The sequence below is a fragment of the Cheilinus undulatus genome, linkage group 11 (genome assembly GCF_018320785.1).
Source record: "Cheilinus undulatus linkage group 11, ASM1832078v1, whole genome shotgun sequence".
Lineage (NCBI taxonomy): Eukaryota > Metazoa > Chordata > Actinopteri > Labriformes > Labridae > Cheilinus > Cheilinus undulatus.
The window spans coordinates 36,784,813-36,807,806 of record NC_054875.1 but is presented as its reverse complement, the minus strand read 5'-3'; the positions used below and the strand labels follow the sequence as shown (position 1 = coordinate 36,807,806).

The following is a 22,994-nucleotide window of genomic DNA, read 5'->3' as shown; positions in this document are numbered from 1 at the left end:
TTTATAAATTGCTTTAACTCAGCCATACTGGAGGGCTTTCTAGCATGAACTTCCCGTTTAAGGTCACATCACAGCATCTCCTGTGGTTTTCTGCCACTACTATGGATACAATTGCTGTGGTGAAACCATGACATGACCATTATGTAACCATGATCTTTTCCAAATTAGTCTATTGAGCATACATTTGTAGTATTAAAGGCCAATGACAGTGGATGACATTTCAAGACATCATTAATAATGACAATAAAATATTTTATTTTTATCTCCCTTTTCATTTCAAACAAATCTTGAAGTGCAATTCAAAGAATACAGATTTACAGCAAATGTTTCTATCTCTTTTCTGAACCTTCTTTAGGTGTTTTCACAGTGCATTTCTGCAACAGCGCTATAATTAAGCTCTGCTTTCTTTGTGCCTCGAGGCATCTTACTTGTACTTCAGTGGCGTGATATTACACTGCAGGACAGCCACAGTCAGCTTTACTCTGTAGGGGAATATTGTAGCTTTAAATGGCACTGTGATTTGGGAATTTAAGGTCAGAAAATCTGCATCTTAACAATGAACATCTGACCAGGCAGCAAAGTCCTCCCTTCAGGTAGCAACAGTCTTGGATCTCTTCCAGACAGATTCATAATAAACCAATGGTTTACCAAAGCAAAGCATAACCTTGTTCCTCTCCCAATTAGGTAATTTGTTAAACATACTTTTTATCTGTGGCTTAGTGTCACTGGGTTTTCTTTTCACAGCGTCCTGTAGTGCACTCATCTCCGCGTCCTGTCCACTTTAAGCGATTTCTGGCGAAGATGTCATAAGACTTGTCCATAAACGGCCTCACAGGCGGCCACATCATGAAGCGGCCCAGCCAGCCGAGGCCCACTGCGCTGTACATGACTGCAAAAGCTGGAATCCCACGATGCACCTGAAACATCCCATAAGGTTAGCTGGGAGGCATACTTCTCTCCAACTTAAATGCAAAACTCTCTCAACATGACAGCTTGATTTACAGAAAATTACAGTTTTTCATCTTTTCAGAGGAATGCAAGGTTACCTTATCTTCCCCATCAATCACGTGCATTTCACCCATGGCCATCTCATAAGTGACACCCATGTATTTCTCTCCATCGTAGCCCGGCAGGGAGATGTCGATAAAATCAACTTTCCCAGGCCTGCTTCTTTGAAGAAACTGGAGGAACCGGATCTCTTTTACACAAATGGGACATAGCCCGTCATACAGCACCTGAAACAGAGCATAAACTAATGCAGAGTGACTGATGCCAGAGGTTGAACGGGGAAAATCCTATAAGGAGTATGGATTGGCTGCATTTTCTGAGACAGCTTTGATATGTAGTGTGCTGAACAAATATCACAGCTATGCAAATTTATCTATCTCAGCTTAGAACGGGATAGGAAGTGGGGCTGGGTATTTTCCACAACCTCACAGTACGGTATGTATCACAATACACATTGATTTGGGTTGAAAAACATGATGAAATAAACATGTAGCACACTGACTTCACTACAGTAGTGTTTCTATACTGTAGAGAATAACAAAAGGGGTATTAATTAAAGGTTATTACAATTTAAACCACTTAAATATATATTAAGAGATAGTAGTAAATTAAAATAGAATAATATAACCACTTACTTATTAACAAATGCAAATATAATAAGATCTGACTTTGTAAACTCAAAAAGGCCCTCTCTGTTGTCTCTCCTGCTGCCTTTTTTCCTACTTTTCATGATATTCTGGCTTTACTTCACCATAAGGCCACCTACATTTTTAAGTATGAGTGAAGACCAAGGGCAGATTGTCAATTTACCACTCAACTAGGATGGTGTTAATCTGTAGCATATGAATTTTATCCATATAATAAAAAAATAAAAGCAAAGAGAATTTTTACATTTGTTCCAATCAAAGTTACCAAACATTTTAGCTGGTAAGGTTGATGGCATCAGAGTGCCCTTAATCAGCATACATTTTTATTGAATTTTCATCCCTGAGGTAAATTAATCTAAATGAATCAAAAATTTTGACAGCAGTAATTAATATTAACATTATTTTTTGCCTTTGATTTCATCATATAGTCAGATTAACATTTAAAATCTCATGCACCAGATACCTAGCTGAGGTATCTGACAATGTGTCAAACATCCAGGGCTAAGCCCAGATTTAACATGATCCTGGTGCATGATTCACTAAAAATCGTTTGCTTACCAGTCAGTTATATATTATTACCGATAACATTGACAAAGTCATCAAGTTTCAACTAAAAAATATTTTCTAGTGCCAACATCACTTTGATTGGTAATTGTAATGTTGTAAAACCAAGGCTGAAACCAGTAGTTTCCACTTTTAACATTGTTTTAAGTTATAAAATATAGTATGCTTTGGTCAGTTTAGCTACAAGAGTGAAACTTTCATTATGTTTTATTTATTCTCATGTTTTGTTGTTTGCATCAAACATTCATGACTCTGCAGATACTGTTTTATCCAGCTAAAAGAAAGAACATTTTGGGGGCTACAGCCTTGTTAGTCGACCCCTGGCTCGTAGCAGCCATACAAAATCACACGACTTAAACAACTCAGAATGAGAAAATAAAATTAACATGCTTTGAGATTAACTGAGGCCTTTCTGGAACATACCTGAACACAACTCTGCACTAAGCAACAGGCTACAATCTTTTTGATAGGCTGCTCTTCCGTATATTACATATCAGTGACTCTATTTTTAGCCCTCCTTGGAGATTATTTTCATATTCTGCCCTAAGCAATTCACAAGTCATTTTCATTTGATCTCAAACCCCTTCCTTACACGAAGCTTCACTGACTGGTGGTTACATGTTCGCCCACTTGAGGCACCTAAGACAAACAGCTACCTGTCAGTTTTGACATTTAGAGCTTCTTTGAGGGATTTGGGATAGCTCCTTCATGATACCGACTGCTTCCAGTACATATTCCCTGCAAAGCTGTCGCCGACTCACTCCGGTGCTCCAGAAACAGAGCTTTTTCAGGTAAAATACTTTAAATATTTAAGAGGTGTTTGCTCTTAAGTGAGGTAAACTGGAGGGACTTGTTGAATCACCTAAGTTCGAGTAAACTATTGGCCGGTGTTTCCGCCTGGCTAGTAGCTAACTAGCAAGCTGAAAGTGAGAACAGATGGATCTAACGTTGATTAATCAATTAGGAACGTTGAACGCTGGCTCTAGGCTGGACATCGCTGTTTTACTACACAGATGCATCCCTGGTGGTATTAGCAGTAACACACACGATTACACCAAAAATACGACAGAGTGGTACAGCTTCGTTTGGCAAAATCTTTGAATGAGCATACAAACATTGACATGTACACCCATGTTAGCATCCTTAGGTAAACTCGTGAACTCAAAGATGAGAACAAGGAGAATAGCTCACCTTGACAGCAGCAGATTTGGAGCTATAAGTCCTCTGTTGATGTCTGCAGATGGCAGGAGTCACTCTTACCGCCCTTGAATTTACACAGCTGGGCAGTCTTACCAACCCGGAGACCAAACGCACTCTGGCATTGGTAAACATTTGCGACATCTCGGAACCAAGAACCACAAAATTAAGTTTCTAATTAAGTTTCTAAGAGCCTGCTGGCAGGCAACAGAGCAATAGGGCAAATTAAGGCGGAATATGTCTGTGTTGGAGCCCGAGCTGGAGCTAAGCAAGTCGAAAACTCACGTGTTACGCAAGCCGTTGAGTAACGCACGTATAGGGGTTTCTTATCTGATAGGCATGAATTGTTAACTATAGAATAAAACAAACATTTAAACAACACGTCTGTATATTTAGTTCGAAAAGGTAAAATCCATGCAAACGATGAACCGAAGGTTTAGAAACGGCAACTCAACCGGAGGATGTGACGAAGAGGGGCGTAGTGGGTAAGGGCTTACGTGATCCTAATTTGGTGCAAACAGACGTCTCACTCTGTAGTTTTTTGCAAACCCAAATTTAAGAGGAACCACGTTGGAAATCTTAGCTAAGTTTCTGAGTGATTCATTTTCTTGTCATCGGAAAGAAAAAGTAAGAAAACATGATTTTTTTTTTTTTTAAACTTATGGTACTTAAAGAATGAAGTTGTATGCCTATGCTATAGCCAAACTGAACTTTTTTTTATATAAATTAACTTTATTCTGGTGGATGAAAGGATGTAAACCAGTGATGGGAAACTAGCAGCGCGGGAGCCTGATGTGGCCGTCCTCCTCACTCAGTCTGGCCTGAGAGTCATTTTGAAACATAAAGAGTCTAAAAACAGGTAAAACATAGCAAGACAAGGAAATAGAGGCATGTCTATAGTTACCATTGCTTACTGGTGTATTTTTGGTTCTTTGTAAGAAATTAAGAGACATAATTAGCTGCAACTGTTGCTGCAGCGTGTTAGTTAAAAGAGATGAAGCTACACCCACTGAGGAGAAATATGATCCTGTAATGAAAAAAAAAAAGGTTCTGATCAGAGCTGCCTGGCTCTGTCCCAGAGCAGAGAGACAAAAGTTGGGGATTACATTTACTGTTTTCTGGCACAAATCTCTCTGTTATTATACTTTAAATGACTCATAGTCCACTGTGGCTGATAGATTTGGCAAATTTACCTCACAGTGAACAAAAACACAGCATGTAGCTGGCTGTTAACTTTCAATGAAGGCAGTGACATTGACTAACAACAGACTTTGCTGAGATAAACTGTATCGGCCTCCTGGCAGACAGAAAGAAACTACACTCTCACAGTGACTCAATCCTTAATGTAGGTTATATATAATCTGTATACCTTGTGATGGGATTATTATTTTATTACTTATCTTTACTGCATTTAAATATTCTACTGGGCAACTTGGTTTGTCCCACTGATTTAGTGTTTATTTTCTGCATTAATTTTTCATTTACATTCTAAGAAACACTTTCAACCCAAAATTAATCTGCAATTTGAAGCATGTGGTAAAATTTAGCAAGGTAAAAGCTAAAAGGATGACTGGCAGAAACTATGGGCAGTTCCAGACTCATGCTGAACAGCAATCTGCCATGGCTGTTGGGCTGGGTAAACGGGATTTAGAGAGAAACATGGTAGAGACAAATATAGAAAACAGTACACAAGTAATGTGTTTAGGTTTGGTGTGTTGTTGCATTAATCTCCATCACTCCATTCAGTAGTGGCTCGTCTTTCCCTAGGATAGCAAAGCATTACCCCCCTAACTCAGCCTCTAATTGGCTAATATTAGCTGGCTATAAATTTCCCTCATTATTCAAATATAAAAGTCTTATTCTGAGGTGTAAAAAGTACGCAAGAGCAGGACATTTATCCTTTGCAGGCTGGCTTGCTAAAAAACGTTGGGTATAAATTAAAAGTATTCTGCAGACACCACTGCATCACTGAATGTAACACACATACACACACACACCATAGCTCTTCACATCATAATTCTCTGAAACTCTGAGCTTGTCTTAAAGGATATAAACTAAAATGGCTAATTAAATTTTAACACTTTGAATGATGATGAAAGACATTTTGTTTGCATTGAACCACCACATGTCCCATGAGGTCCAGTTGGAATCTCCTCTCCTAATCTTAAGGGATTTTTATTTTGGATGTTATCAGATATGTATTATATTGAACTGTGATACATAGCTTTATCCATTGGCACACACTGTTAAATTCACTTTGCAGTATTGCAAGACTGGGTTACTGCCCCCCATGTGTTGTTTTGATGAGGTATTAGTGATATTTTTTAGTAATCCTGGTCAAAAATTTACTCAGACTGTTTTTTTATCCAGTGCTAGACACAACAAGCTAAAGTGTTACATTACACCTTTCTCAAGTGATTTTTTTAAAGGAACAAAATGCTGCATATGCACTGACGGAGGAAGAAGTCTGCAAATTATTCCCTGAAGTATAGGCACTAGTGGATTCAGCAGGGGGCAGATGAGGGCATCTGCCCCCTGATGGCATAATGTTTGAAAAACAACAACAACAAAAAAAGGGAAAATGCCCTCTATGACAGACAAAATGAAAAATGCCAAGGGTGCTGTCCAGGTGTACATTCCTTGAAAGAGTTCCCCTCAAGGATGTCCTTCCAGAGGCCAAAACATGACAAAGTGCCTTCTAGTTTGCCTTTTAGAGAACACATGACAACAAAATGCCCTGATAGATGCCCCTCCTGAGAAAAATTGTAGAAAAGTGCCCCCACTCTTTCACTGGACAACGTGCCCTCATGGATGCCCAAAAAGTTGACCTTATGTGACAAAGGGCCATTCAGGGGGCACATCCAGGGGACCTTTAGTGGCAAAGTGCCCTCTGCGGGGGGCCTTTCAGTGATAAAGTGCCCTTAAAGGTCCATCCTTTGGTAGATGAAACAAAAAGAAAGACCTCTAGGGGGCTGTCAGGGTGAACACACCTGACAGAGTGCCCACCTTACAGAGGACAAAATGTGACAAAGTGCCTTTTAGGTGGCCCTGCCAAGGACACAGTGCCCTCTCGGTTGCCTAATAATGGACAAATCATAACCAAATCCCCTCTAGGATGTCTTTTCTAAGGAAAAAAATAGTGAAGTGTCTTTCAGGGGGCCCTTGCTGCCAACAAAACATGACGAAATGCCCTCATTAGCACCCTGTGAAAAAGCAATGACAAAGAGCCCTCTAGGGTACCCTTCAGAGGAAAAAATGAATTAAAGTGTCCCTCTGGATGCACTTTCAGTGGACTATATAGGACAAAGTACCCTCGAGGGTGGGCTTTTAGTGACAAAGTGCACTCTAGGGTTTCCTTACAGTGGAAAACATGTGACAAAGTAACCTTTAGGGTGCAACCTTAGTGATAAAGTTCCCACATTTTTGCCCCCTAAATTGAGAAAACATGATAAAGTGCAAAGGGGACCAAACAAGACAAAACACCCACTGGGCTGCCCCCTCAAGCACAGTGTCAATCTCGTCAACTAAAACTATTCAATGACAGCCTTTTTTTCCATGACAAAAACTAGACTAAGACATACAAAAATAGATTTGTGATGACTAAAACTGACAAAAACAAAGGTTTTTTTTTGTTAAGATGACTAAAACTAGACTAAAATGTACTGTAGTTTTTGTTGGACATTCAAAATCCAATATAACTCTCTACTGTGGTAAATCTGTCGAAATACAAAGCATCTGTAATCTATTCTGCCTCTCAGCTGTAGAAAATGTTTTTGAGTTTTAGTTGACTAAAATTGGACAGAAACTAAAAAGGGTAGAAATGACTAAATTCTGACTAAAACTAAAAGACACTTCATCTAAAGACTAAAACTGAGACTACAATTAAAAATAGCTGCTAAAATTAACACTGCTCGAGCAGCAATGTGCGTTCTGGGTTGCCAATCCAGGGACAAAGTGCCCTCTCTGTGCTTTTTAAACAGAGGTGTCAAGTAACAAAGTACGTTACCTTACTTAAGTAGAAATTTTGGGTATCTATACTTTACTGGAGTAATTGTTTTTCAGCCGACTTTTTACTTCTACTCCTTACATTTTCACGCAATTATCTGTACTTTCTACTCCATACATTTTAAAAATAGTCTCGTTACTCCTATTTCATTTCAGCTTGTTTTCATTCTGGCTTGTCACCGTTCAAAAAAACACAAATAAAAAACCCCCCAAAACAATCCAGATAAATCACACCATCTGGATAGAGTGAATTTAATTGTGGTTGGATGAGAAGTATAAACATAATACCATTCTGACACCCTATTGGTTTGTACGTGATCCACTGCACCTTCGGACATGACACAAATCACGTCACACTCGAGCAAGGAAATAGCAGACGTATGTAGCCTAATAAGAAGATGTCCATGGCAGAGACTCAAGAGAACTGGAGCGAAATGTCCCAACCAAGCACCAGTGAGGAGGTTGGTAGTACACATATATGGTTCTTGAATGTATTTGCATTGTACTAAAATGCGTTCATTATCAAAGGGCATAAATGTGGCTGAAACAGGTGCATCCCAGATTTTTCAACATTAAAATTTTAATATAATATGATATAATTATTAATATATGGCCTTTAGAAAAATGTTTTTTTGGGGAGGTGGGGTAGTGCACTATGGTAGAATGGTATGGAATGTATAATGGAATGGAATGGGAGAATGGAATTAGCCCCTGTGGTGCAGCCTAAGTTTATGTCCTTAATGGAATTTTTTTTTACATTACTTTTACTTTTATACTTTAAGTAGATTTGACACCAACACTTTACACTTTTACTTGAGTAAAAAGCTTGAATTGATACTTCAGCTTCTGCAGAAGTCTTTTTAAACCCTAGTATCTATACTTCTACCTGAGTAATGAATGTGAATATTTTTGACAACTCTGCTTTTAAAGGACAAATGACGACCAAATGCCCTCTTGGTTGTCCTTTCTGAGGAATTTATGTAGTACAGTGCCCTCAAGGGTAACCTTGCAGTTGGCAAAATATGACAAAGTGCCCTCATTGGAACCCTGTGGAAACAGTTTGACAAAGAGCCTATGCCCTTCCAGGGGAAAAATGTAGCAAAATGTTCCCCCAGATGCACTTTCAGTAAGCCACATGTGACTTCTAGGGCACCCTTTAAGTGACACACTACACTCTAGGAGCCCCTCTAGAGGGCAAAATGTGACAAAGTGTCCTCATGGGTGCTCTCTTAGTGATGAGGTACCCTCTAGGGCGCTCTTCCTTGATAAAGTGCTGTCATAGCTACCCTTGCAGAGGACAATATATGACAAAGAGCCGTTATGGGTTACCTTCTTGACACTTGGTGACAAAGTGTCCTTTAGCATGTCTTCACTTTTGTGATAAAGTGCTCTGCTGGGAGCCCTTTAAATGGACAAAACATAATAAAGTGCAATCCAGAATGTCTCTCCACTGGACAAAATGGGATTTAGTACTCTGCCATTATAGTGGACAAATCCTAGAGATCAACTAGATGATAAAGTGACACAAGCTCTTCTGTATGAAGTTAATTTTCACTGACATCCTGACTCAGATTTGTGTGAAATAAAATATTGAATTGTTTTTTATTCTTCTTGTGTTTCATTACATAGATGTAGGTATATAATACATGATCAAACTTGTTGTATCTAATCTGCTTTCCAACTATTCTACTATAAGTGCATGACAACTTTTTGTGCCCTGGTGCTCCACTTTATACTGCCAGTGCCCTTTTACCTTTTTCGCCCCTCATAAATCCTAAGTCCGTGATTGAGTATAGATGAATAGAACTTCCTATAAAACCACTTTATTGCACATACTCAAAAGTCATGGTTTTTATTGGTCACATCAATGCTGAGAGCAAAAAGTGCTCGACTAGGATTACAAAACTTTTAAACTGACCCAAAACAAATGGATGTACTTTTACTTGTTAGACATTTGTACTTATACATGTCCAGTCATGTTGTTTGTCTAAAGTTTGTCCATTCATGGATACAGGCTACATATTAATCGCAGGCTGTGGCAGGGTTATGGCTTTGTTTGTGCGTGGTCACTCGTATTTATCGAGCGAGCACACGTGATGAGATCAAAGGCCTTACAGCAGGGTCTCTCTGAGGGAGAGAGCCTCAGCCTGGTACAACGGCAGGGTTCTTAGACTGGGCGATACACTTTCAGGGACCGTGCCAAGGTGAGATCTTATTTGTGAGGGTCTGCGATATGAGACTATTACTTTCCAAATATGCTGTTGTTTAATGCTTGTGTTCTCTTCTTTTACCTGTTCCCTCCACACAGCTGGTGAATAGAAAATGCCCCCTGCTGCAACCAATCTAGGCTACACCCCACCAGATGGAGGCTGGGGCTGGGCTGTCGTCTTCGGTGCTTTCATCTCCATAGGATTCTCCTATGCCTTTCCCAAGTCACTCACCATCTACTTTAAGGAGATCCAGGAATATTTCTCTGTGTCCTACAGCCAGATTGCCTGGGTGTCCTCGGTCATGCTTGCGTCCATGTACGCAGGAGGTCAGTGTCCATGCCTCATATTTAAAGATCTGTATATTCCATGCACATCTTGACTGAGAAAGCACTTGTATCATCATTTTTGTTCTTTTATTAACCAGGAAAGCCTTAGTGCATTAAACCTTTAATAAAATAAGAAGAGCTGTTTTCTCCTCTGTCCAGGACCTGTGAGCAGCATTCTTGTGAACCGTTACGGCAGCAGACCTGTGGTCATGGTTGGCGGGGTCATGGTCTGCATTGCCATGGTGCTTGCTTCTTTTGGCACTACCATCATACATCTCTATCTTTGTGTTGGAGTAATTGGAGGTACATCATTCACCTTTTTTTTTCTTTGAATTATCATGTAGAGTAAGCTTAACACTTTGCAATTTTTGACTGATTTTACTTGTAAAGTTGCTCCTGTATTTGCTTTATGCTGCTTGATTGTGACTGGTCGACACAGGAGGATGCTACCCGTGTGGTAACTCCCATTCAGGAGGTTTTTCATTTTCAGGGTCAGTCCACTGAGTCCTTTGTGCCTTTGTTTGGGGTTAACCAGGGTCACGTTGTTCAATGTGTAACATGCAATGAAATCACTATGAAAAATCCGAGCACAACTAAGTATTAGACTCGGGTAGGGCTCTTTTTTTGAACATCTAACCAATTCCAATGAATTTATAAAATCCCCAAAAGCATGGATGAGTGCCAAACCACATGATCACGCTCCTGACTGTGAGCAAACAACTTCTCAGACTTTAAACCTTAAGTACGTACACGTACTTTGAGTCGGACCACCATGCACATAAAAAAGGGGACCTGAATTCAGTATTTGAAGCTGCACTTACAGTTTGAATTAAAACTGCACATTTCCCAGAACCTCTACAGCAGTGTTTCTCAACCCTGGTCAACCAAAGAGCCAAACTGTTGAAAAATGCCTTTGCAAAAGCCACAATCTAAATGGTGAAAAGTGGCAAAAATGGGTTAATGTGGCAATAAAAATGAGAGAAAAGTGGCAAAAAGAAGCAAAAAAAGTGGAAAAAATTGGTGAAATGGGGGCAAAGTAGGTATTCAGTGGACAAAACTGGGTTAAAAGTGGCTGAAATGGGCAAAAAAGCTGTGAAAAGGTGGGACCATGGGGGGAACGTGGCTCCTAATGGTAAAAGGCAGCTTAAATGGGCAAAAAGTGCCAAAAAGGGGGAAAATTGAACAAAAAAAAAAAAAAAAAAACAGGATAAAGGTGGCTAAAGCTGATGGAAAAGGACAAAAATGGGATAAAAGAGGCAAAAATGGGCAAGAAGTTGTTAAAAATGTGGTAAAAATGGGCTGAAAGCAGCGGAAATTGATTAAAAGTGGCAAGAAAACGTAAAAAAAGGGGCAAAAAATCGCAAATTAGGGCAATGAAAATATACAGACAAAATAAAATAAGGTTGACAATTAAAGCCAAGTGTGTAAGTGTAGGGAAACAAACTGATTAATGTAACTTGCAGTGTATGATTTATGAGGAATAATATTTCAAATTAAGACATGCAAGAGCCACAAATCTTCACAAAAGAGCCACACGTTGCTCAAGTGCCACGCGTTGAGTATCATGGCTCAACAGGATTACTTGCCCAAAAAAAGTCCTTCACGAGGTGGTGTACCTTGCACCACTGCAGCGTGTGAATGACCTCCTTCATACCCAATCATGGCACTAGTCCCTGTTACCAATTAACCAGTTTACCTGTTAAATGTCCAAGGTGTGGACCAGTCTTTTTCTTGCTCATTTCCTTACTTTTTCAGGAGATGCTGCAAATCTTAAAATCAGAATATGTGGGGAATTTCCTAAAATGTTACATTTCTTGTCTTTGTGCTGCATTTGATTAAACATAGACTGAAAAGAATTTGTAAATCACTGTATTCTATTTTATTATATTTTACACAACAACCCAACTTTTTGGGGTTAGTATATTTAACATAGAGGTGCTGATTCTGTAATTAATGAAAGTATTTCAGTGCAAAACATCAACATATTTACCTCTAAATATGCAGTAGCATCAATGTTTCTTTATCCATCTTTAAATTCTGAAACCATCATCATCACAACCTTTACTCCAGTATTATACTAACTGATCAAAATCTCCTCTTTTCTATTTTTAAGCAACTTGTTTGTTTCCACAGGTCTTGGCCTTGCCTTCAATCTACAGCCAGCTTTAACAATCATTGGAACCTACTTCCAGGCCAAAAGGCCGCTGGCCAATGGACTCGCCATGACAGGCAGTCCAGTGGTTCTTTCCACTCTGGCTCCTCTCAATCAGTTTTTGTTTGATTCTTTTGGCTGGAGAGGGAGCTTCCTCGTCCTGGGATCTATCGTTTTGAACTGCTGTGTGGCTGGCTCTTTGATGCGACCAGTAAACAAAAATGCCCTGCCGAAGCCAAAGGCTGAACCATCGGAGTGTAACGGGGCGGCCACTGAGGAAGCTGCTAGTGCACCATCGGCTAACCTTCTGACTGAAGAAAATCAAAGTGAGAGCAAGAGTCAGGGCTGTGTGGACAGATTCATCGATTTCTCTCTTTTCAAACACAGGGGCTTCCTCATCTACCTCGCTGGCAATGTGGTCATGTTTTTTGGCTTTTTTGCGCCTGTGGTTTTCCTAGCTCCGTACGCCAAACATCTAGGGATTGATGAATATTCTGCAGCTTTTTTGTTGTCTATTTTTGCTCTGGTGGACATGTTTATCAGACCGGCGACTGGCCTCATAGGCAACACCAAGTGGATTAGGCCAAGGATCCAATACTTTTTCAGCTTTGCCGTTTCCTACAACGGAGTGTGCCACCTTTTATGCCCACTGGCGGATGGATATGTGGGTCTGGTTGTTTACGCTGTCTTCTTTGGTTTGGCGTTTGGGATGGTGTCTGCCTTACTCTTCGAAGTTCTGATGGATCTTGTTGGGGCTCATCGGTTTTCCAGCGCTGTTGGACTGGTCACCATTATTGAGTGCGGGCCAGTGCTTCTTGGACCACCATTATCAGGTTTGTAAAGACAAAGATTTTTATTCCACATATAAATGAAGGAAAATATCAGAAGTGATAAAATCATGACTTAAAATAAATGCATCCTCTTATTTCAGGAGCTCTGGTTGATATATTCAGGGACTACAAGTACCTGTACTACGCGTGTGGAGTGTTCATGCTGGCGCCGGGTATATTTTTCTTCATCATGCATTATTACAACTACAAGAGACTGGACGAGGAGCAGAGGCAGGCCCAGGCTGTAGATATGAGGACTTGTGAAGAGGCAGTGGAACTAAAAATGAGCCAGGATGCTAAAGCAGCGCACGAAGAAGACGGATAAACTTGCTGACTCTTGAAAGATGACACCACAGAGGCCTCAGAGCCGGGCAGATACAGTACGGGGTATTACTGATAGAAATTATTTTCTACTTTTGATGAGATTGTTGGACTCTTTGGACCTTTGCTACATGTCTTTAGATCAGCATTTGGTATTTTAATGGTTATTTTATGTTATTATTATTAGATTTGGTGGTAAACTCTTAAGGCCTTCATTCATGAATCATTCAGAAATGCCTCCAGTGCAATTATCATAATGGCTCTATAAACATTTCTTTTTGTTTCTTCAGTGGCTCAATAAGAAGTAATTTTCCTGAGGGACTGGTATAAAGTAATGAGTCACAGCCTCAGCAGAGCCATTCCACAACTGTTTATTATCATACTCCACCACTAGATGGCACTGGACGCTATCTTCTGAGAATCAAGAGTGCTTCTTATCTCTCCCATTAAACTGAAATATTACAAAGATATCCTCACTGGTGGTTTGGTTCTTTACAGCAGAGCTCTCAAAGCGTGGGTTGTGACCCTACCACAGGCCACAAGTTCTTATGACCGAGTCGCCAAAGGCGCAGCAATTAAAAAGTGAGAAAGTAAATGACTGTTGTCAAAACTACAGGCTGTTTCTCTTAGAGTACCTTCCCTGCAGCCTCCTCATAAATGTAAGTTTTGATTCAAGAGAAAACTCCTTATTCAGTCTTAAAGTTTTAGTCTGCAGTAAAATTCAAAATCAGTGTCTTGGGGTTCTTTTCATTGGGACATCACTTCAGTTTGGCTATAAAGCCTCACCATCAAGTTATTTAAATGTTTTTACATTAAACTTTTCAAATAGGAGTGCACATGTAGATTAAGGCTGCATTTGCATGCAGGCCTGCCCACAGAATTAGCAGGGCCCCTGAAAAACCCAGAGAACAGGCCGTCCCCAGTTGTGAATTATTGATTAAGTCAATGTATGTGTGCTGGGTCAGTAGCATTGGTGCTAGCATTCGTCTGGCTAACATTTTCCTCATTGTGGAGCTGGAGTGTGTGAGGCTATTATAGGCTTTGGATGTTGAAATAATATATTTGTGCTACTTTTAAACCCCTTTTTACATATTTTCTATTCATTTTTAGTACTTCTTTTTGTCATTTTAACCAACTTTGATATTTGTCACCTTTTTTCCTCTCATAAACCCTTTTTTTGCCCCTTTACATCATTTTTTTCCCAACCATTTTACTCATTTTAACTTATTTGGTACTCTATGCCCATTCATTCACCTTTTTTTGCCTAATTTTTTACCATTTTTGAAACATTTTTGCTGAATTTCTCCCATTAATGCAACCTAATGCAAACTTTTGCCCATTTCTGCCATGATTAACCCATTCAAGCCATGAATCACTTTTTTTGCTACTGTATTGTCACTTTTTACCCATTGTTTGCTGTTTCTTTGTGCTAATTTTAACTCATTTTTGTTTTGTTTTTTTAGCCTTTTTTTCTAATATTAACCCATTACTGCTGCTATTCACCTTTTTTTGCAACTGTATTACTACTTGTTGCTCATATTTTCAATGCTTTTGCCAGTTGTTGCCCATTTTTTCTGCTTTCAACCCATTTAAGCAGCTATTCACCTTCTTTAATATTGTATTACCAAATATTTGCCAGTTTTGCCAATTTTTGCTATTTTATTCATATCTTTGCCAATATTAACCAATTTTGCCACTATTTGACTTTTTTTTTGTAATAGTGTTGCCACTTTTTGCTCAAGTTTGCCACTTCTATTTGCTAGGTGTAACTCATTTTTGTTTGCTTTTTATTTTCTGCATTTTTCCCGTATTTAAAATTTCTTGCCACTATTCATCATTTTTTCTACTGTTCTGCCACTTTCCCACTTACTTGCCACTTCTTTTTGTCAGTTTTAACCCATTTTTGCTGGTTTTTGCCCATTTTGCCACAGTTAATCCATTTATGCTGCTATTTACCTTTTTATTTACCTTTTTTCTACTGTATTGACTCTTTTATTCATGTTTGCAGCTTCTTTTTTCCAGTTTTAACCCATTTTTGATGTTTTGTTTTTTTTTTTTTTTTACCTTTTTTTCACCTCTTTTCACAATTATTCAATGATTTTCCATTAGAGATGTCTCAGTTTCTTCCACCCCAGAAAGCTCTTCTCTCTATACTGCTTATAGGCGGCATGCATGTCGAGGAGAATGGCTAAGTATTATGCAAAGCATACGTTTACTGCATCTGCCACTTACACTCATTTTGCTTTCATAGGTTTAAACCAACACTATCTTTCCAGACCACATTTGTATTCAGTGCGTCGTAAAGAACTTTATAAAACAACTTGAAAGATTCTGACTCATCTACCTTTAGAGAAAATACTGACTGCAGATAAAATCTGTCATTTTATGCCAGGTCATATCATCCCACCACAGGTCAGACTTTATATTCTAAACTTTCTGTTCCAACACATTGTATGATTAAACCCCCTTAGTGTCTGGCCTTGAGCACCTACAATACAAGATACATAGAGGAGCAGAACAGGAAAAGAACAATACCATTATTAGAGGAATCAGCTTAAAGGATCCATTTTTATCATGTCCCTGCAAGCTGCTTATTGACTTCCTTTTGTAGATGCACCAAAATTGCTTAAGTGAAAAAATCATTATGTTTATTTATAAGCTCAGATAGCATTATCTGAAAATGAGATAAACAGTGTAAGATTGTGGTTTATGGTTTGAGTTGTCTCCCTTTTAGATCTGCAGAGCCCTTTGACTTCATGTTATCTTTTCTGCCCTGGTGTTAGTCTTATCTTTGTATATTAATGTGTTTTCCCCCAAACTGGCTTAATTGGTGCACAGCAAAGTCCAGATTCACTATAGAGCTGTGACATGTGTATTCTTAGATTGTACAGAAGAATATGCAAATGGGAAAGTAGTTGAAGAATGTATAAAAAAAAACACTATGTATTAAGAAAAAAATACTGAAAATGTGAAATAACCAGTTGGTGCAAGTAGTCTCACAGTTAGTTAAATGGGGATCACCTCAGTGCAGTAAGGACACCTGTGTCTGGAAGGTCCAGTCACTGGTTAATCTGTATTCCTGGCTACCATTACACCATGAAGACAAAAGAACACTCCAAACACCTCAGAGAAAATGTTATTGAAAAGTTTAAGTCAGGAAATGGATGCAAAGAAAATTCCAAGGCACTGAACATCCCCCAGAGTTCAGTTAAATCCATCATCAAAAAAAGAGAGAATATGGCACATGTGTATATCTGCCTAGATCAGGTCATCCTCACAATCTGAGTGACCATGCAAGAAGGAGACTAGTGAGAAAGGCCACCAAGACACCTAAGCTTCAGCAGCTGAGATGGGAGACTCTGCATACAACAACTGTTGCCCGGGTTCTTCACCAGTCAAAGCATTATGGGAGAGTGACAAAGAGAAAACCACTGTTGAAGAAATCTCTAATTTTGTTAACTGTTTGTCAAAAGGCATGTGAGAGACTCCATGGTCAAGTGGAAGAAAGTTCTTTGGTCTGATGGCTTTTTGGCCATCAAACAAGACACAAAATCCAGAGCATCACCACAAACACACCGTCCCCAGTACGAAGCACAGTGGTGGCAGCATCATGCTGTCGGGATGCTTCTCGGCAGCTGGCTCTGGAAGGCTTGTAAAGGTAGAGGGTAAAATGAATGTGGTAAAACATAGGAAAATCCTTGAGGACAATCTTTTTCAGTCTGCAAGAGAACTACGGCTTGGGGAGGAATTTATATCCAGCAAGACAATGACCAGAAGAATGCAGCAAAAGCGTTGAATCAAAGCCAAAACCTCAATCTTACAGATAATTTGTGACTGGACTCTAAAGGGCTGTTCACATCTGATCCCCATGCAACCTGACATAGCTTGAGCAGTTTTGCAGAGAAAATTGAGTAGAATAGAAGTGTCAAGATGTGAAAGCCTCATCCAGACAAATGTGCATCTACTAAATACTGACTTGAAGGGGCCGAATATTTATGAAGTCACTTATTTCACCTTAAAATTTTTTATTTAATTAACATAACTTTATAGAGATCTGCTTTCACTTTGGCATTAAAGAGTTTTTTTGGTAATTTTTTTGTCCAAAAAGCCAAATTAGATTGACCATAATTTTTTCATCAAATCAATAAAAGGGTAAAACATCCAAGAGGTAAATCCTTTTTCATACGCAGTAACTGTAAATGACTAATCATGTACTGGAGTAAAATTATACACAAACAGAGACAGGTAGTGATGCATAAATTTAAAACCAATTGGAGTAGAGGCAGCTCAGAAAAGAAGTTTTTTGATTACTTTAATGTCAATATCATCATATACTGGGCTGTAATTGATGCTAATGGAAACATTTTCAGGTTAATGAGTAGACACAAGTGTGTAAGTGAAAAACCTCCAATTAATGACTGCTCCCATAAACCCCGTGTCAACTCCTCTGTGAACAGCTTGAGCATAATCACTGTGATGAACTGTGACTGATGTCAGTAAATCTGGCTTTAATTGAGACCAGGCGGATTGAATCCAGGCAGCTATCCGTACAATCCCTGCAATGACTTCGTCCCTGCTGAGGCACCACGTTTGAACCAACGCCCCCTCAGTCGTGTTTTAACCACACGGCTGGGATGTCTGTAAAGAAGGGAGTGATACTGTCTATTTAATCCTACATGTTTGTTAATAATCTCTGCTAATCTTCTTTACCCACAGCGGCAGAACTAATCTGTCTTCACAAATGTTTACACTCAGAGGGAGGGCAACGTCATGCAAATAGCAGAGACTTAAGAGTTTATTCATCAGCCCTGTGGACGGAGCTATTAATGAGTCATCACCGGTCTAAAATAAACAGACATACACAGGGCGCTAACGCGGACAAACAGGGCATCTTGACATGTTTCAGCAGACAGAGGAGCAATTGCAGTCTGAGTCTCCACAAGGAGCTCTCAAGGACTCAATCACACCTAGAGACACTATGTCCTGCAGAGTGTCTTAACTGACTGCTGAAACACAAGATTTACTGAGATCATTTGGGGAAAACAAGGCACAGGGTACACTTCTGCTTAAATCGATAATCTTTCCAACAGCTACCATAACATCGATGGGGGTCACCTTGATACTTATGTCAACTACAGTCATCTGTACTTGCCAAATAGTCTTAAAAGTTTGACTTTCCTCTGCACAGTCAACATCTGAATGTTTGGGGTTCAGTATGTATATACTGTCTAGTCTAGTTTAAGTCAATGAAAACTCAAAATCCTTTTGATCCAGTTCTATTAAACAGAAGTCCTCAAATTAAGGTATTTCCTTTTCGTCAAAACTGTTGTGGGAATTTGTGCCCATTCATTCTGTAGAGCATTTATAAGGTCAGGCACTGATGTTGGACGAGAAGGCCTGGCTCGCAATCTTTGTTCCAGTTCATCCCAGAGGTGCTCGATGGGGTTGAGGTCAGGGCTCTGTGTTGGCCAATTAAGTTCTTCCAGACTGACCTCATCAAACCATTTCTTTATTAAGGATGCTCCTAAATGTCTATTTCCCCATCTGGCTAAATGCTCATTAAAAAAAAAAAAAAAAAAAAAAAAAAACGACTAGTCTAAAGAGGAGAAAATCCCTAGAAAACACTCAAAATCCTCACAGGGTCATTGTTTCAGCGGGTGTGGCGTTAGCCTGATACAGCATGGCAAACATTAAGAGCTAGCGCTGCCAGTCTTCATTCCTCTTTGCACATTGACATTGTGCTTTGATATGTGGCCTCTTTTCACTTTCGGTGAGTAGTTACACATGAGTTCAACCCCCCCAACAGCCTACATACCACTTTAATTCCGTTTACTACTTTGAAAACTGTCATGTCGCTGTTCCTGCTACACGCTAACCACTAAACCATCGTTGAGCTTCTCGTATTTACATCCGGTGTTCATCTACCGGTGACAGGAAGGCAGTAGCCATTAACTGAAGCTACAGCGGCCTCTAGTGGTGGGAGGTTCATTACAATTTAAAAGAGCATTATAGGCAGAGATTTTTTAACCAACTTGTAAATGCCGCGCCAGCTAATTTGATAAACAAATTTAACTGTTTTACCGATTAAGCGCACATCCCTGGTCTTAATAGTCCTTGCTTTGTGCTTTGGGGCACAGTCATGTTGGAATAAAAAATAATCTTCCTCAAACTGTTGGCACAAAGTTGGAAGTGTAGCGTTGTCCAAAGTGTCTTGGTATGCTTAAGCATTAAGATTGGCCTTCACTGGAGATAAGGGGCCTAGTCAAAACCCTGAAAAACAGCCCCATACTATTATCCCTTCACCGTAAACTTCACAGTATAGGAAGGTAACGTTCTACGGCATTCGCCAAACCCAGACTTGCCCATCTGACTGCCCAATGCCAGTGGAAGTTCGGAACTCTTGATGTGGAATCAACAGAGCACTGACAACTTGCCTTAGCAGTTCTTGACCCTGCTCTGTTATTTTTCATGGTCTTCTACTTTGTGGCTGAGTTGCTGTTGTTCCTACATGCTTCCACTTTCAACAATTTCACTAACAGTTGACTAGAATATCCAGCAGGGATGACATTTCATGCAAAGGTGGCATCCATCACAGTACCTCACTTCAAGTCAATGAGCTCTTCAGAGCGACCCATTTTGTACTTGATTTAATACACGTGGCAACATCCTAGTCTTGTTTTCATGTCGGAAAACCAACCTTACTTTTCATCATAATTTGTAACACCAAAGATCTAAGTTTTGCTAGTCTAACCTCCAATTTTCACACCCTGCCAGCGCTGCAATCCAATTGCAAAGTGCTAGGCAGCACAGACCACTCCCTTTCTAGTCTGCCTGTGCGCCGTCCATCTCTGGCACTCTCCATTCTCTTCAATGGGAGTCTATTTTTATCTGCGTCAATCCACATATTGCAGAACAGCCAGAAAAATGTGTAAAGTATCCAGTCAACTTCAAAATACAGCACAATGAGTGGACTCAACATTATGTGTCATTCTGTGGCATGAGCTACAGCTCAACTGGTCACTGATATACAATGGTGCCATTGAGAAAGAAAAGTTAACTTTTAAGTTGGAAAATAGCAGAATTTTACATGAAAACACACATCCTTTTTGGATAGCATAAACCTTTAAACTTCATAATGTACTCACCCACGGGGGAAGCAGTAAAATCATGGAATCATGTTGAAATTAACTGCAAATCAACCCCAGGCAGGCAAAATAATCCACTGTTTACATACTGTTTCGGTGTGAACTTGTAATTTTCTTATGACCCTTGAGCTGTTAGTGCTGAAACCAGAAGGCGGCACAGGTGGAGTATGTGGAAATTGGAGGTTAGGCTTGTCTTTTTCATGGAAAAAAAGGTAGTTAACTTGTATTTTTAATCATAGTTTTAGACAAAAAAAAAATTAACACTGTTTACATAGTGTGGTATACTAACTACTTATTTATCATTGGACACTGTATTTAAGTAAGACTTATGAGATATGGTAGTTAACAAATAAAACAGGCCCATACACATTTTTCACTTTTATGTGCCATCTACTTAGTGTGTTGAATTGATTTTAGTTGATATATGCGAACCTAATTCTGACAACCTCAGTGCAGACAATTATGCACCTCCTCAGGGGGGCCCAGACCCCAGCTTGGGAACCAGCATCTTAACTGACTGTTAAAACACAAGATTTACTGAGATCATTAGGAGAAAACAAGGTACAGACTAAACTTCTCACTATATTAATAATAATGTTTCCAACAGCTACACAACACTGATGAAAGTCACCTTGACGCTTACATCCACTGAAATAATCTGCATTTGCCAAATATTCTTAAAAACTTGTCTTTCTTCTGCATAAGCAGTCAACGTCTGAGTGTTTGGGATGGAAAATAGAAAGCTGAGATTCTGTGACAGTCCTCTGTCCCTTGAGGGAAGCCTGAATCAGATGAGAGAAATCTGTTCAACAAAATGCTCAGATAGCTGATAATACTTGTAAATATTTATACTGGATAGACATCAGCAACGAGATAAACATACTGTAAATGCTGGGAACTAACTAAATACATGAACAGAAGCACAATACACTGAAAAAGTACTATTGTGATACTTCAGCACTAAGATTTTATGCAAATTAGCCCTCCTGTTCTTCTGTGTTACAGAAGATACCTACTTTTAAACTCACTTTTTAACCAGCAGTTTATGTGTGACTTGCAAAGTAGGATTTCACCTAAAAATAAACCATAGGCTCATAAAATACTATGCATTATTAAAGATAGAACTAGGGCTGAGACTGATGAATATTTATATGTGAATAATCATAAATATTCATCATTTAGTCTTCAAAATGTCAGAAATCAGTTAAGAATTTCCATGTGTCACATTCAATCACTGTGGATTCATCATGTCTTGTTTGGCTCGACCAACGGCCAAAAACAAAAGCTGTTCAGCTCACAGTGGTTATGAAACAGAGGAGAAAAAGCCCTGACATGACAGAGGCTGAAACTTTGATTTTTAGGGACATTTTTTGATCACTTTTCAAAGAGTTATTTAGCAAATAGGTTGTCTCAAATTACACAAGAATAATGGATTGCTATTTTATTTATAGCTGCTGGGCCCACCTCAATCAACTGCACCCTTAAAACACTGATTACTATATCAATCACAATCTAATAGTGTAATTTGTATTAATATCACAATTAAAAGGAGGGTCATTATGCATTCAGACATTTTCTACTTTTCATAACTATATCTGTGTTTCTTTATTTTGACCACTTGGGGGCAGCAGTGCAAGGGCTGTGAGCACAATATTGACATATTACCTCAATAATTAATAAGATAATTGGTACCAAGGATTTGCATATATCAAGCTTTAGAGTAACATCAGGATCATATGTGATGAATGTCTAATATTTCTCTTTTATCTCTGTTTTTGGTCTTCACCAGCCTCTGAAAGAAACTTGCTCAAGTTTTTGTGACATCATTGACCAGAGTGACATTAAACAAGCCCCTAGGGATTTATGTGTAGGGGAGAATGGGGTTGGTTGTCACACTCATTATATCTAGTCACCAGAGGGTTCTGTCTTCCAAAATTTGGTATGGAAATTTCCAGAATTGGAACCAAAAGCTCACCTACATTGTCTTCTCAGGAGTAGGAAAGCTGGACTTGAGGTGAGAGGACTTTTTGTGGGTTTTTTTTGGGTCAAATTGTAAACATTCAACTCCTCAGTATTTTTCTTCTAAGCTTTTACACATTTGGTTTATAACAAAGCAGCTGTTACCGCCAAAAGTGTGTAGGGAAAGCTATAGTTTAGATTTTTGTTAGCTAGCTAACTTGTCATTAGACGGTTGCTAGGCTTGATGCTGACAAGAAATTCCAGGTGGGGTTAGTCGTCACATTCACTTTTGGGGTTGGTTGTCACAGCTGTTCAGGGGAGGTATGGGAGAAGTGTTGGATGTGCATCCAGTGGTAACACAAGTTTTGCTTAGCTGCAGTTGGCATACTCTACATTTGCCATCACTGTAACTCTACTGTAATGTAGATGAGTAGGCTATTATTATCCTATTTGTTTTGTTCCGTATTATGTTGCTATAGGCTGGCCTAAAGAGGTTCCTGTCATGTGTTAAGATGCATTAAGTTATGTTAATTTTCAACTTGTCAACGCAATTTGTTTCAAATTTACTTTTGCCTTCTTTTCAAGATTTTTCCCCATTGACAACCATCCCTGTGAGAGGGTTGGTTGTCA

General features: G+C 39.3%; 2 protein-coding genes across 3 annotated transcripts; one reads left to right on the top strand and one right to left on the bottom strand.

Annotated features, from left to right (window-relative positions):
* Positions 1-245: 245 nt before the first annotated feature.
* On the bottom strand, positions 246-3,880 carry LOC121518219 (uncharacterized protein At5g50100, chloroplastic-like). Its single transcript, XM_041800482.1, has 3 exons — positions 3,411-3,880; positions 1,047-1,235; positions 246-917 (listed from the first exon to the last, which is right to left on the bottom strand). The coding sequence occupies exons 1-3, from the start codon at positions 3,558-3,560 to the stop codon at positions 723-725; spliced, it is 534 nt and encodes a 177-aa protein (XP_041656416.1). The 5' UTR covers positions 3,561-3,880; the 3' UTR covers positions 246-722.
* Positions 2,789-13,728, top strand: slc16a7 (solute carrier family 16 member 7). 2 transcript variants are annotated; one of them, XM_041800480.1, is made up of 5 exons: positions 2,789-3,010; positions 9,730-9,957; positions 10,117-10,260; positions 12,091-12,942; positions 13,041-13,728. In XM_041800480.1, the coding sequence occupies exons 2-5, from the start codon at positions 9,744-9,746 to the stop codon at positions 13,262-13,264; spliced, it is 1,434 nt and encodes a 477-aa protein (XP_041656414.1). In that variant the 5' UTR covers positions 2,789-3,010; positions 9,730-9,743; the 3' UTR covers positions 13,265-13,728. The 2 variants fall into 2 exon arrangements, with proteins under 2 accessions (XP_041656414.1, XP_041656415.1); XM_041800481.1 differs by lacking the exon at positions 2,789-3,010 and adding an exon at positions 9,538-9,625.
* Positions 13,729-22,994: the final 9,266 nt, after the last annotated feature.

Bases quoted from the DNA above. Each gene is read 5' to 3' on its own strand.
- LOC121518219 (XM_041800482.1), bottom strand. From the start codon at position 3,560: ATGTCGCAAATGTTTACCAATGCCAGAGTGCGTTTGGTCTCCGGGTTG. The intron at 1,236-3,410 runs GTGAGCTATTCT...GCTCTGTTTCAG, and splicing joins CCAAATCTGCTGCTGTCAAG to GTGCTGTATGACGGGCTATG. The intron at 918-1,046 runs GTAACCTTGCAT...GGGATGTTTCAG, and splicing joins TGATTGATGGGGAAGATAAG to GTGCATCGTGGGATTCCAGC.
- slc16a7 (XM_041800480.1), top strand. From the start codon at position 9,744: ATGCCCCCTGCTGCAACCAATCTAGGCTACACCCCACCAGATGGAGGC. The intron at 9,958-10,116 runs GTCAGTGTCCAT...TCCTCTGTCCAG, and splicing joins TGCGTCCATGTACGCAGGAG to GACCTGTGAGCAGCATTCTT. The intron at 10,261-12,090 runs GTACATCATTCA...TTGTTTCCACAG, and splicing joins TTGTGTTGGAGTAATTGGAG to GTCTTGGCCTTGCCTTCAAT.